Source organism: Eubalaena glacialis, chromosome 5, assembly GCF_028564815.1.
Source record: "Eubalaena glacialis isolate mEubGla1 chromosome 5, mEubGla1.1.hap2.+ XY, whole genome shotgun sequence".
Taxonomy (NCBI): domain Eukaryota; kingdom Metazoa; phylum Chordata; class Mammalia; order Artiodactyla; family Balaenidae; genus Eubalaena; species Eubalaena glacialis.
The window spans coordinates 120,642,323-120,656,931 of NC_083720.1; the positions used below are offsets into that span (position 1 = coordinate 120,642,323).

Below are 14,609 nucleotides of genomic sequence, written 5' to 3' on the forward strand. Positions count from 1 at the left end.
GATAAGGTAGAGTTCGAAAATAAATAGTAATGCGATTCCTTTCAAGAATGTGAGCAGACACAATAGAGATGATAATCACTGAAAATAATTATAGTCATTACCACTTAATATAATGTGCAGGATGCTTTGTTTTTCTGTGTGTTGTCATGACTTTTCACCATTTAACCACCCCTGAACAGAGCATGGGTGAGGGAGGGTTAGTTACCAGGATAGCTGCTCTCATCCACTAAATTGTGTGGTGATTTTGGTTATGGTTTTGAGTTTTTATAATGTTCTTCTCGGAAGGCAAACTTGTCTTCACAATTTGGGGCAGCCTCCTTATTAGCTGTGTGACTTGAGGCAACTGTGCTTCAAGATCCCTTTTCGGAAAAAACAAGACAAAAATACTGTTACCGTATAAGGCTGTTCTATGAAGAAAGGAGAACTGGGTGCAAAGTGCTTAGAAAAGTGCTCAATAAATGTTGACTGCAAATCAACTATACTTCAATTAAAATATATATATATGATAGAAAAAAATTGTTTTAATGTTTACTGCTGTGGTTACTCACCATCCTCCTTCTCCTCCTCCTCATCTTGGATGGAAGGTTAAGTGAGCACGTGCTCTGCTGGCTTCTTCAAGATCTGTGATGTGGAACAGTCTGTTACTGTAGACATAGAGTATAAGTCAGCCCTATTTAGGTGGAATATTGTTTTTAACCTCAAACATTCCATCTTTACATCCTGATTCTCTCTCCCCACTGAAGGGCTTTGTGTCAGTAGGACCCTAGGGCAGTGTTCCAACCCACATCAGGCCAGATACCTCCCCGTGTGGGCTTACCTTCGGTCTCCTTACCCCGGAGCTGAGGACAAGTAGGCATATCTTGCAAACATCCTCTTTAGCCACACTGGAAATGCTGCTCCAACATGGCAGCCAGCGCCAAATTAAATCAGAGCTTTCTTGGCCAGAGAGATCTAGACACATTAGAAATGGGTCAAGCAGAACAGCGTTCACCAAAGAAGAAGTGTATTGCCGGACTCCCTTGGAAGAAAACCAAACTGTGTAAATCCAGATGCAGCAACAACTGGTTACAAACAAGGGCAGCCGAAGACCTCAAAGGCCTTTGCAGTGTTATTGACACCAGAGCATTGCTGGAGAAAGACCCCAGACTAGGCCAGCTGGCTCTGCCACGTGTTCCACAATCACAGCTGGGCGTTCATTCCTGGAGACATTTTTTATTCATTGTGAATTGACCGTAGGTCATATTCCCCAATCTGCTTATGTCACGTTTTTCTCATTTCTTAGGTTCTCAGGCCTCAGTATTCCCTCAGACTTCTCTGTAGATGACTGAAGTGCCTCACGCTTTGCAAAGAAAGTAAACTCTCTGATGTAAATTACCTCCCCTTTCTTATTCTCCACCTGAAAAATTTCTGTATTTTTCACTCACCTTGTCTTCTTTTGCTTCCAGCTCACAGACTCTCAGACTGTAGGATACTCTCCTCTCCGGCTAATCTCAGTATCATCCTCTCAGGCCCCTTTGAGGACGTGGTCTCGTCCATTATTTCTACCTGTTGTATCATCACTTTCTATGTATAAACAGGTTCGTCTCCATGGCCCTTTTCTTCTCTTCACCAGATTTCTTGAAAACACAGCCCCCTTCACTACTGCAAATTCAGTAAACTTAAACCTCAACTCCTGGGTCTCCTGCCCAGACCCTACTGGGCTTCCTCTTCCATTCCTTATTTCCATTAATGCTTTGATACTTCTCTCAAGGTTTCTAATTTCTCTTCAATCTCTCTTCTTCTCTCAAGGCAACAATAACAATAAAAGTGTAAACTAGCATTTTTAAACACTTGCTATGTGCCCAGTTCTTAACAGACATTGGCATTTATCCTCACAATGACCCTAAGAGGCAGACAGTATTATCCCCATTTTATATCTAAGCAGAAGGATGGTCTGGATTTAAATTCCAGTGTGTTTCCCGCACTGCCTGTGCTCTTAAGCTGTTGGGAGGGAATATTTCGTAGAAGTGACCAGTTGACAAGTTCTTTTAATTCTATCTTCGTGTCTCTTACCACCAGCTCCTGTACTCACTGTGTTTCTTCAGGCCCTCATAGCTTTCTGCTTCCTGCCTGGGCTCATCAACTTCAGCCTTATACTGGGCTGTGTGACTACTCTTCCTTAAGAACGGGTCTGACCATGCCATTCTACTGTCCCGTGTCCTTCAGTAGTTCCCCTTATCCTATCTTATGGAGTCCACGCTCCTGGACGTGAGCGAGTGTCCCTGCACACAAGTCAGCCTGGAGAGTCTGCGCTTTGCCAACTGCCTCCTGCACTTGCATGCTTCTGTTCTGCTCTCCCTGACCTAAAATCCGCATCTGCGCATGTCTAAACCTGTTCTTTAAAGCCTAGCTCAATTGTAATTTCCTCCAAGAAGTTCTCTACGGGCTTCATCATCATCCCCTACCCCCCTGCCAAGCTTGAGATCATCCTCTCGAGAGACTCTCTCTCTCTTTCTCTCTCTTTCTTTCTTTCTCTCTCTCTCTCTCTCTCTGTCTCCCTCCCTCCTTCTCTTTCAACTGAGGTGAGACACCAAAAATTCAGTTTGGAAAGATGTTATTTAAAAAAAAAACAAAAACGGCTGCAGGTAAGACTGGTTAGGAAGCATGAGCTTACATGATTTTTCAAAGGAGAGGAGACTACAGGGCAATTGAAATATTCTCTTAACATATGTACAGAGGAGCAGGTGGTGGAGGAGAGGGTTCTGCACCCCTCCAGTGAGTACATAACAAAGAAACAGGGTGTGGGATCTGTTGAGGGAAGCTTTTTCTCCCAGTGAAAGTTGTATATAAGGATGAGGTTACTAAGGGAAATGGTGGGTCTCTTTCTTTAGAGATCCTTGACAATTGGATAGATTGTTACATCTACAACTATATGCATGCAGTCGGGTTCTAGAACATTTTTCCGTTTGCTAGCTCTCTTGTCTGCGTTCAGGGCGGGAATGAACAGACTCACTAGATCTTCAAACACTGATCCTGCAGGAAGGAATAGTTTCTAACATATCAAGCATACAATAATAATAGTTACATTTCTAACCCTTTCCGTTCTTGGTTCTCTAAACCTTTATGATCTAAAATAGGAAATCTGAATATGATATTCACCAGTACTGATCCCCATAACATTTAATGGATTTTGACTACGCAAGATTTTTTTTATCCTTAACATATATAACAATAAAACAATAGCAGTTAAGCGCAGGCACAGGAGCCAGACTTGATTTAAATCCTGGCTCTGTCACTTCCTAGCTATGGGGTCCTGGGCAGGTTACATAACTTCTGTGTGCCTCGGTTTTCTCATCTGTAAATAATGATATTGTGTTGCCTACCTGATAGGGTTTTTGTCTTTATATGCAAAGACCTTAAGGGAATTCCTGATACATAGTAATGGATAAAAATAGGTAATTTATTATTTTTACTAAAACATATGATGTTAAACCTTTGTTCATACCGTGTATTTCTCAGAGGCGTTGTTTGCTGCCAAAGGGATGTGTTGCTCCTCGAGGGAAGCCTTTTTGAGATACATTAACTCTTTCAAGCCACTGGGTTAAAATCAGTGATAGCCTAGTGACTGAGCTAACTTTCCTTGCTACCTGATTTTTATAAAGTCTTGTGCCACAAGCTGATTACATATGTGATTTTAGAAGACCTCCACCACACATTTTTAAGACTGTCTCCTTTTCATGGATAAATGACTCAGAAATTATTCTCTAAAAAGAAATTTGGACATTTCTGTACATTTGGGTATAGAATTACTTCTGTCACCAAGACTGATCAAAGGGATGTTAGCACAAAGGTAAGTACTACATTTGATTGAGGATGTATTAAATATGCTTTTTATTTGTAAAACACTTTTTTCTTTTGCCACTAGGAATAATTCAGGTTTCACACCAGCAGATACTGTGGCTGTCATGTTCTGTTCTACACACAAATCCCTCACATTAGGTAAGTGACCCACAGACTTAAAAACCAACTTAATATTACCCTCAGATAATTGCATCTTATGATTTTGAAATTCAAACAGCTCTTCAAATTAAATGGAATGGGGGTATTTTCCACTCTGTGACCTAAAGAACAATAGCAAAGTGAGGATGGGTCATAGTTTTGAAATATCATCATTGGATTGAACCCATTTTTGAGGGCCTAAATTTAATAGTGTAGGATTTAGCTTTATTTGTAATCATGTTTTCGAGTCTCATCGAAGATTTTCAATGTAGAATGTTCACGTTAAAAGTCTGGGGGTGTGTAGTTGGGGGCGGGGGGTGCAATGAGCACAAACTAGGCTTTGGAAGGTTCTAGAGTGACCCCTGGAAAATGTCACCTTATATTTTCTGGAAGCTTAGAGCAAGGTGGAAATAACGTTATTACTCTAGTTTGATATTGACATTAGTTTGAAGTTCATTTCAGAATGTTATTTCTATAAAGAAACACGACATAGTTATCATTAACTCAATCTGATCAGCACCTAAAATGAAATAAGTACGTATTTAATGGACAAAAATAGATCAAGAAAAGTGCTGTTTTCTACTTAGCTTTATCCAGTTTAATGACATTATCCCAATAACCTGTCCAGACATCTGGAATCCATGTTTTTAGTCATTAAAAGTCATTAAGTAATGAGAAACTTTATTGAAATATACATCATTAACAAACTCCTTGCGGTAGTAGGCACATTGTGGTAAAACTAGTTTTAAAACTTCCATTACATTTTGACGTCTGACTGATAAAGAGAATGACATTGCTCTAAGTCTGCTCATGTTAAAGTTCAGTCTGTAAACTAGGAGACAGAGATTCCATAATGGTTTTACTAGCCCCAAACATATTTGTCTGATAGAATTATTTTCAGTCTTGCAAAGTTTGGGAAATGATTTAGAAATTGGACATACTCTTAAAGAAGCAATTGCTATCTAGGGGTTCAGCTTATTTGAAGAAATTATATATATACATATATATATATATATATATATATGTATACTGTCCCTATGTTGCATTGTGACTGTTAGGTTTTCTTTATAATCATCACCAAATAGAAGTTGAAAGAGATTTCTGGAAGCCACATCCCAGTCCTGATTTTGTGATCCTGGACAAACCACTTAAGCTCCCTGAACCTTAGCTTTCTCACTTTGTAAGCCATTTTCTTACTTTTTCTTAATTCTTAAGGCTGCTGTAAAGATTAAAGATAAAATTTTGTTAAGTACCCAGCACAGGACTTGTACCTAATACAAGTCAGTACATGACAGAATGTGTTCAGTAATTGTGCTGTATGTAGATTGCTCTGGACGCAATGAGAGTGCCCACCTAGAGAGCTCGGTGTGCTGCCTGGCACATAACACATACCCTTAAAGCAGCAGCTGTTATTAGTTATTATTAACTGTATTGGTTATGATGGTATCACCATTCCCAGGGTTCCGGTCCCCTGACCCCGGTCCTGTAGATGTTCATGTAACAGGTGTGGTTTAACTGTTGACCTCAAAGAAATCATCTTGCCCTCTTCCTTCATGTGGTCGTTGTGATGTGATGCCCGGTGCTCCAGGTCTGCTGAAAAGGAAGGGGCTGTTACAAAGGTAGGGAGACCAGAGGCGGATGCTGCCAGGTACCTCAGAGGTCACGAGTCAGGGATCAAATGAGCCTGTGTCGTTAGAGCAGATGCTGAGTCCTGGCTGCACCACATATGCTTCCGCATTTCTGCAGTGGCCTTTCAAACCTGCCCCACCCCTAGCATTTGCTTTTGTCAGGACAACCAAAATGGGTTGTGTTTGTTTCTCCATGATTTTCTCCTGTGCTTGGAGCTGGTGGTGGTGAACAAAGCTCTACCCGAGAAGCATACAGCACCGTGATCAGTATTCTTTTCTTTTCTGTAAGCAGAATACCTACCCATACTATCTTTTATTTTTCTTTTCATTTTTTAAATCTCAAAGCCATATCTTTCTGTCCTTGATGCTTTCTAATTTTCAGGCAAACAGATGCTCTGAACGTCAATCAAAAGTAGCTGTTGTGCTAAAAATGTTTGGGTTAACTTGGACTTCTGCTTTTGCACTTTGCTTTTGCAACGTTCTCCCATGAAATAGATACTTGGGTCCTCCAATAAGATACTAATGTGGTATCTAAGTAACCATCGTAGTGTAAATCCTTAGTTATTTCCGTAACATGGTAGACCTATGCTTTCTTGGAACTGCAAGACCTAAATACTCATCCTGACTCTTCCACTGAGACATCCCCAGGCCTCAGTTTCCGTAGCTCTTAGATTAGGGAACTTTACTTCCAGCTAAGCTATTCTATCATGCCTGGATCAGACCTGGCTTCCTGCCTGCAATCTCCTAGGTAGCATTTATAAAAATGACCTCTTTGCTGCTTCCTTATCTCAGTGAGATGGCACGGATCACCCTTGTCCCAGGAGCACCCTTATTTCTACATACAGCAAGGGGTGTTTGGGTCCTGTTGCTTAAATGGACTTGTTAAGCCCTATAAATTTAGTGTATCAGTTTTCACAAGATCCAATGCATGTTTCTCTCTACTGGTGACCTGACTTCTCTGGTACAGAGGATATGCCTGGCAGTGACCTGAGCTACAGTCCGATAATTATCCTAATGGAACTTCTCATCTGCATAGCAATGAAAGAACATCACAATAAGTGTGAAGAATTCATATTCCAGAAAGCAGGGGGCAAATTTCAGGTAATATCACTCAGAGTTATACTTTCTCTTACTTCTCACCAAGATGAAATACAGCAGATTAAAATGCATCTATTTGGCATGTAGAAAATATATCTATCCCTTTTGTCATCACTGTCAAAATATTTCTTCTAGTGATTTTAAACACACACACACACACACACACACATAACATCTCAAATAGAATACATTAAGAAAGCCCTATGAAATAACATGTTTTATTATTATATCCAGTATTTATATTTAAGAATAAATTATTGCAGGCCCGGTGGTACCCAGGTAACTAATGAACCAAAGATGAAAACTCTGGCTTTGAGAAGGCTTCTGAATAGTCTCTTGTACATACACTTGAAATTTATTTTATTGTTCTTGCTTTTGCCCTGTCTCAATCTCTTCAATGTACTTGCCTCTACACACATGCTGAATTTGATTCATTGCTTTTATTAGTGCATTTGCCATTGATTGATTAGTTCTTCGTATTAGTACTTTTTCTACTGATTGATTGCAGATGAAGTGACTATTTGACCTTTAATTATGAGGCTTCCTATTGAAAATGACATTGAGCTATGGCTTCACATAATCCATCTGGAAAGCCTGACATGATGCCATTCCCTGGAGTTCGTTCAGGAAGAAAGAGGAGGCCTGGAGGAAGTGCAGCGCTTTTACTGTGCTTCATCTGAAACGATACTACAGGGCTTGTTTTCTGCTCTCCTGTAGTTGCACCTCAGGGTTGGAGATAATTATATTTTGTCAAGACAGCATCACTGGCTATGGGTTGCTCCAAAAGCCATGAACTCTCCCAAATTATTTTCTAGTTTGATGGTGATTTTTGTATAATGATGAGAAGATATTTTACATAGCAGAGGTGGGAGAACAGCTTGCACCCTAGTTACCAATGGTTCAGTGCTCACTCAGTCAATAGAGCTCATCACAAAAGAAATTCGATCCGAGGGACCCTGTGGAATTAGTATTTTACTTTTATTTTATTTATCTTTTTCTCTTGAGTGTTCAAATCACTTTGGTATCTAGAGTTCTAATATATATAGAAAACTTTCTCACGATTCCTAGAAAGAGAACGTTTAAGGATGTTTGAGATCCTTAAGTTGAGCGTATGTTTATATTAGTTTTTCATGTTTCCAAATGGCAAAATGAAAGCGTATACTCCTAGAGCATGTCAACTGACAGTTGGCAATCAATTGTAAGACCAGTTGTTTGTTTCCAAAAGCTTTTCTGAATTGAAAGAATGCTCTTTAAGTTTTAAATAGAGTGTCGTGATCAATGTGTATTAAAAGTCCACTATGGGTCTTACCATTTATAGACATTTGTGTACAAAGACCAATCAAGGCATCTGTTCCTCACACTGAACTTCATTATGAGTCTACGCTTGCAGTTACACAGCTGAGCTGTGATAAGAAACTATGCATTAAGCAAAAAGAATATAGCTTTTTGGTAGACATAGAATTCTGGAAAGAGTGGAAAGAATACGTACCTGATTCTAGTTGGGATTGAAGTTGCAGTTCTCTCACCAAAAGCTGAACAAATCACTTAACTGCTATCAGCCTCAATTTCCAAATCTGTAAAATGAGAAGATGGGCAAGATGATACTTGAGATTCCTTCCAGTTTTAAGTTCCTATGAGTCTTGTGCTCAGTGACTGATATTACCACCATTCTATAAGATAACAGTTTCCCTGCTATGTGTGAAAAGGAAAAGAGTTCTTGAAAGGAACAGCTATGTAAATAATGTTACAATATTACAAGAAAGGAAATATGACTGTTACATCTTCCTAAAGAGGCTAAAAATTGTCTTCATACTCTCCAAAGAGTTTCATAGGAGACACAAACTCTGAAAAGGATCTCGTTTTCAATTTTACTTGGAAGCTTTTCAAGAGTGCTAAAGGATTACTCTGCAGCTTGGGCTGAAAAGATCATTTAATAACATCTGGGTTACTTTCTCCAGAGGAAATGGAATTGAAATAGGAAAGTTTGCATTTCTGTTTTTCTTTCCCGCTAAAGCTTCTCTGCAATTCTATTTGGCACATAAAGACTATTATCTTGATGAAACTGCCCTACAATTGGGAAGCACTTTTTTAAAGCCTTTAACCCATTAACTCGTGTTACCTAAATAACCTTGAATATTAGCAAATCAGTAATTATTATCTTATTTTTGATATAAAGAAGTGAAGCGTAGAAAAAATTCTAAAAATTTATGCCAGGGCATATAACTAACAGAGACTAGATTCCAGGTCTCCTAACTTCCAGAACTGCATTGGACAATAGGACGTGAAAGCTCTTTGAAGACCCAAAAGTGCTAGACTGATTCTGAGTGTTCTAAGTGTACACTCTCAGTGTGGGTTTGAATCATTTTATTGATTGTTTAAAAAAGAAAATTACTTCTGATTAAATAGCTAGTTATAAGACAGTTTAAAAATCTTTGGTATCCGTAATTGTGGCCATATGTATATATTCCTTATGGCCCGTCATAAACTGGCACACAGTCCTTATATTTTCTTTATTAACAAAAGGTTATATTGTAGTTACAGTGTGTCTTGATGAGCCAGCCCTTACCTTTCAGGGGCATCAGTGTCTGCACCCTGTTCTTGCAAACTGAGAACCACAGTGCTGCTTAACAATAAACGATCAAAGTAGAAATCGAAGTCCTGGGTAAAGACGGAAAATAGAAGTTCGTCTCTGAGGCATAAGCGTAAATATATTTTTTTGTCCTGCAGTTTGCTCTTGGCGTTTCAGTTCTGTAAGGAAAGACAGTATAGGGTCCTCTACCACCTGACAGATTTTTTTTTTTTAATTGAAGTATAGTTGATTTACAATGTTGTGTTAGTTTCAGGTGTACAGCAAAGTGATTCAATATATATACATATATCCTTTTTCAGATTCTTTTCCATTATAGGTTATTACAAGATACTGAATATAGTTCCCTGTGCTATATAGTAGATCCTTGTTGTTTATCTATTTTATGTATAGTAGTGTGTTTCTGTTAATCCCATACTCCTAATTTATCCTTTCCTCCCCCACTTCCCCTTTGGTAACCATAAGATTGTTTTCTATGTCTGGGTGTCTGTTTCTGTTTTGCAAACAAGTTAATTTATATCATATTTTAGATTCCACAAATAAGTGATATCATATGGTGTTTGTCTTTCTCTGTCTGACTTACTTCACTTAGTATGATAATCTCCAGGGTCATCCATGTTGCTGCACATGGCATTATTTCATTCTTTTTTATGGCTGAGTAATATTCCATTGTGTATATATATATATATATTTTCTTTATCCATTCATCTGGCATCTGACAGAGTCTTAAAGATGCCACTGAAATTAAAGGCCCAGTAGGATTTACCACCATAGTGAAAACAAGTTGGGTAGTGTCTGTCCTTTTGTACTGTTTTCTGATCCACATAAAGAAAGAGAGAGATGCAAGTTCTCAAACAAAGTGATACACTTATGTTTGGAGCTTTGCAGATTATTTTGGTTTGAATTTTTGATTCTGAATTTGGTGTCTGAACTTCATTACTAGCATATCCAGACTTCGTAATAAAAATTTAGAAAGTCCCCAGGTTCCGCATAAGTATCAAATAAAAGACATTAAAACCTCTTTGGGGATTCCCTAGCCTGACGCTCAGGTACCATTCTTCTTAACGATACTGCAGGAGATGTTCGCAGTGTGCAGTGTTCACCAGGACCAATGCCCTGATACTCTCACATTTCTGCTCCTTCTCCATGTTTCCTGTGCTGGGGACTGTCAGACATTTTTAACCACAACCTGTAGTTAGAAATATATTTTACAGTGTGATCCAGAAAACATTTGCATGTGTGTAAAAGTTTGACAAAACAACATTCACTCTCACTTCCCGTGATACATTCCATCTTCTAGCCAAGTGCTAGATCAAAACCCATTACATTGATTCGGCAACTCATTAATGGGTCATGATCCAAGGTCTGAAAAATACTACTTCACATCTTGCTTGGTGAAATTTTACCCCCTTTCTCAAATAGTTACCATATAGGCTTTGGCTACTGCTGTCCCTTTTTCACGGAACTTTAACCCAAATTTCTGATGCCATGTAGGAACCAGAGCTAATATAAGACTTGGAATAATTCTTGATTTACAGTCAGATCACCTCCATTTAGATTTTATTAATCCAGCTTATATAACAGAGTTTCTATACCTTTTGTTGATTTATTTTTTAAATTGTTTCTCTATTCAACATGTTTTCAATTAGTAATAATAATAATAACAATGGAGATTAATTAGGTACTTAATAGGCTAAATGCTTGTTACAAGAAGTAATTTACTTGAAAATATTTTATGCTGATGGTTAGTGTAGACTTCAGTGCCCAGGACAGCCCGCTGCTCTCATGGAAAATTCTCACTGGAGTGTTCAGCTATTATTTTATCAAAAAGAAAGTACTCCAGAGGCAGCTACAACAGATGCTTTTGTTATCTATATCTCTATCAACCAGAGACTTTACTAATTAGCATAATGAATTCAGAAATAGGTTTTTATTGATGAAATTACTGACTTGTTGCCTTGCATGATAAATGTAATGAATGGACTCCCATTGATATGTAGCCTGCCTTAAAACTTTAGAGACACACTTCCCACTTGCTAGAAGAATCTAGCAAATCCCATATCCTGAATGTGAAATCCCCAGGGCTGTGCTGAAGGCCTGATCCCTACCAGTTCTGTGCTCAGCCTCTGTCCGGAGGCCCTGTAGTCGCCTGAGGCTGACTGTAAGGGTTCCTGAATCCTGCTTTGAGAGACCCTCTCGTGCAAGGTGCTAGTGACAGCACTGGAAAGGTCAGAGCTGGGAATTTAGTTGACACTTTTACTGCTAATATGTGTTAACCTAAAAATACCTGTACCTGTGGCAGCTTGCTTTCATTCAAAGCTGCTGGCAAGGTGGTGGGAGTGGGGAGTACAGGTAATTTTCACCTACCCTTCAAATTTCTTCAGCCGCTGTACTCTATCTGCTGGAAGAATCTGGAACTTATGCATGACCAGCCTGGTGCAGGTCACGTTCCAACAGTCCTTTCCATGCACCAGCTCACATCACTACCACAGTCAACCGCCCCCCCCCCCAAGGGAGGTGAGGTCCAGAGTGATAAACAACTTGCCCAAGTCACATGACCCCAAGTGGCAAAGCCAGAAGTCAAGCCAGGTCTGACTCTTAGCCACTGTGCCGAGCTGTAATGAGAGTTCTGGGGAAGGTCCTATGCTGTGAAACCCAGGCTCTTGTATCAGCCCTTGGTTGCTAACATGAAAAGTCTAGGCTAGATGATCTCTGGGATCCTTCCAGTTCTAACATTCAATAATTTTCTGATTTTTGAAAGACTTAAGTGTTAGCTTTAGAATCTTGAGTCATTCAGAGGGACAGCATAAGATCAGCATTTCTCAAAGGGTGGCCCTTAAAAATATAGCAAATTGCTTCCAAAGAAAAACATTACGGGGCCTCATCTGAGGCCTACTGATTCAGAATTTTTACGAATAAGACCCTGGAGCCTGATTGTAACACATGGCAAAAAAAGGGTATTATGCACACAAAAGTGTAAGAGCCACCATATTACATACATCCATAATCACCTCTCAGCTTCCAGAGAAACTAGCTCACCCACCCCGGTTCTTAGGCGAGCATTTGACCTAGCAGAGCATTCGGTCAAACTTTGTGTGGGTGCTTAGTGATGATGGTGGGAACCAGTTTGCACCAACCAAGGTTGTTGGTTTTCTGTTTTTTGTGTTTTTTTTAACTTTAGCCTGGCCATGGTGTGCCCTACTTTCAGATACTTTTTTATCTCATCATTAGCCAAAATGACATGCTTAGGACATAGAGGCTTATGACACACCACTAAGTGCTATAAAAAGATAAACAACAAACATTTTTTTTAAAGACTCAGTAGGCCTGGACCCTGATTTCTAGGAATCACTCACTTCATTCCATGGCCTCATGGTCATGTCTAGGAAGGATAACAACCTGTACTGATTTTTCTAATCTGTAACTGAGGTTCCCATATTTTTGCCTTCAGATGTTCTCTTGAGTCCCCTTTCTACCAGTCTGGTTAAACCACTGTGCTTGGATGTGGAAGTGTGCCAGTATTTCACAAGGTATAACCCGAGCAAAAGAAAACCATCCATTTCATGCCCATCATACCAAGCACTCACTCCAAAAGAGGGGGCTTTCTTCCTTTAAGACCGTGTCTTCCTGGCAAGCTGATGGTCAAATTTAAGCATATTTTAAAACAATTTCAGAATGCCTTACTATTTGAAAGTTATCCTTTTAAAAAACCCATTATGAAAGGAAATATATATGATTTTCCCCAAAAGTCTCACAGTGTAATTGATACTGTAGAAAGATTAAAAAAAAAAACAACAACAACACACAAAATAGAATCATGCTTTCCAGAAGTCAGTGCTCCAAAAGGGACAGCAGGCCAGATAGAATCATAAGCACTTATCAAGAAGTTGTAAACAGATGGAGGCCAATGGAGGTTTGCGCCGCATCCGAGGTAGAAGTTTCAGTTCCCGTGGCAGTCCTCAGCAGTCCCCATTCTCAAAAATTTTAGGAATGCTTCTGACCTCATCCTAGATGATTTCAGTGACAAACCCCTTCCCTGCTCAGTCCTGTAGACTACCGAATTTGAACCCCGCAATACTGATTCATAATGCTATTCATAATAATAACGATAGCTATCATTTTGGAGATGCCGACTTTATGCCAGGCACTGTACTGGGTACTTGACATACACTGTCTCACTGAAACCTCCAACTACCACTTGAGATAGTTATTTTAACCTCATTTTGAGCAGATGTGGAAACCGAGGGTATTCGGGTCAGGTCACCCGATCACGTAGCTGGTGGGTAGCACTGTCACTATTGAAATCCAGGTCGCTGACATCAAAGCCCAGGTCCTTTCCATCACACCACTCAGTCCCCTAGGAATAGCTCCAGGGGCGCGTCGTCTGCTGCTCTCTCGGCCTCAGGATTGGAGCAGGAACAAGAGCGGCCAAGGCTTACATGCGGCAGCTCCACTGCAGCCGAGCTCGACGCGCCGTTGTTACCCTACAGCTCAATGGCAAGGAGACAAAAAATCCCACATATTATACAGCGGCCCCCTCAAACTATACACCGAATCCGTATCCCTGTGTGTCTCTTAATGTCAGTTGTTAGTGGTGGAAGCTTTTAATTCTGCAGTTTCATATTTCTTTCAAAATAAAAACCACCGTGTCATAGTTAGAAGGAGCTCTAAAGAGATTCATTTTACATGTTAATAATCAACTCACATGCCCGAGGCCATATGCACTCCGTGCTTCTGAAAACAGGAAGTGAGGGGACCACATTCCGTTGTCCTGGAGCTTGTCCTTTCTGAGGAGGCCTTCGCCACATCCAGGAGGGCCGACCACAGCCCGTCTCCCAGGGCTCTCTGTTCATCGCTGCACCTGCTATCAGTTGCGGAGGGGATTGTTTATTATTATTAATATTTAGAAAGGTTGCCTCTAGCGGTACTAAAATGTGCCTCACAGAACAACAGTTGTTTACTGTGTTTGAAGTGAAGGATCTCACCCAGGAGAGCTCCTTCACTTGAAGTTTCTCTCTCTCCATCTCTACTTGCCAACAGAGATTGATGAATAACAATTATTGTTTCAGAGTTGCATCTCTCACATTATTTATTTGGTCATAACTCTTCCCAGAAATTCCCTTAATTGAACCAGACACTATAAACCAGTTTGCATGGATTTGATGACAGCCAGCTCCATGCTTCTTTACAATAAAGAATAAAGGACTCCACGGCTGCAGAATGAGGTGACACCCACTGCCTCCTTGTCCCCATCTATAGACCTATCCAAACAATTCCAGCCAGATAGTAAAGTTAGCTGCCCACTTTTTAAAGCCATG

General features: G+C 39.9%; 1 protein-coding gene across 3 annotated transcripts in view; it reads left to right on the forward strand.

Moving 5' to 3' along the window:
- The window catches only part of SLC10A7 (solute carrier family 10 member 7), a 263,100-nt gene that overhangs the window by 221,897 nt on the left and 26,594 nt on the right, over nt 1-14,609 (forward strand). For all 3 annotated transcript variants that reach the window (XM_061191620.1, XM_061191621.1, XM_061191619.1), the window contains one exon: nt 3,905-3,978. In XM_061191620.1, the coding sequence (XP_061047603.1) occupies nt 3,905-3,978 (74 nt within the window). The remainder of the gene's footprint in view (nt 1-3,904; nt 3,979-14,609) is intronic.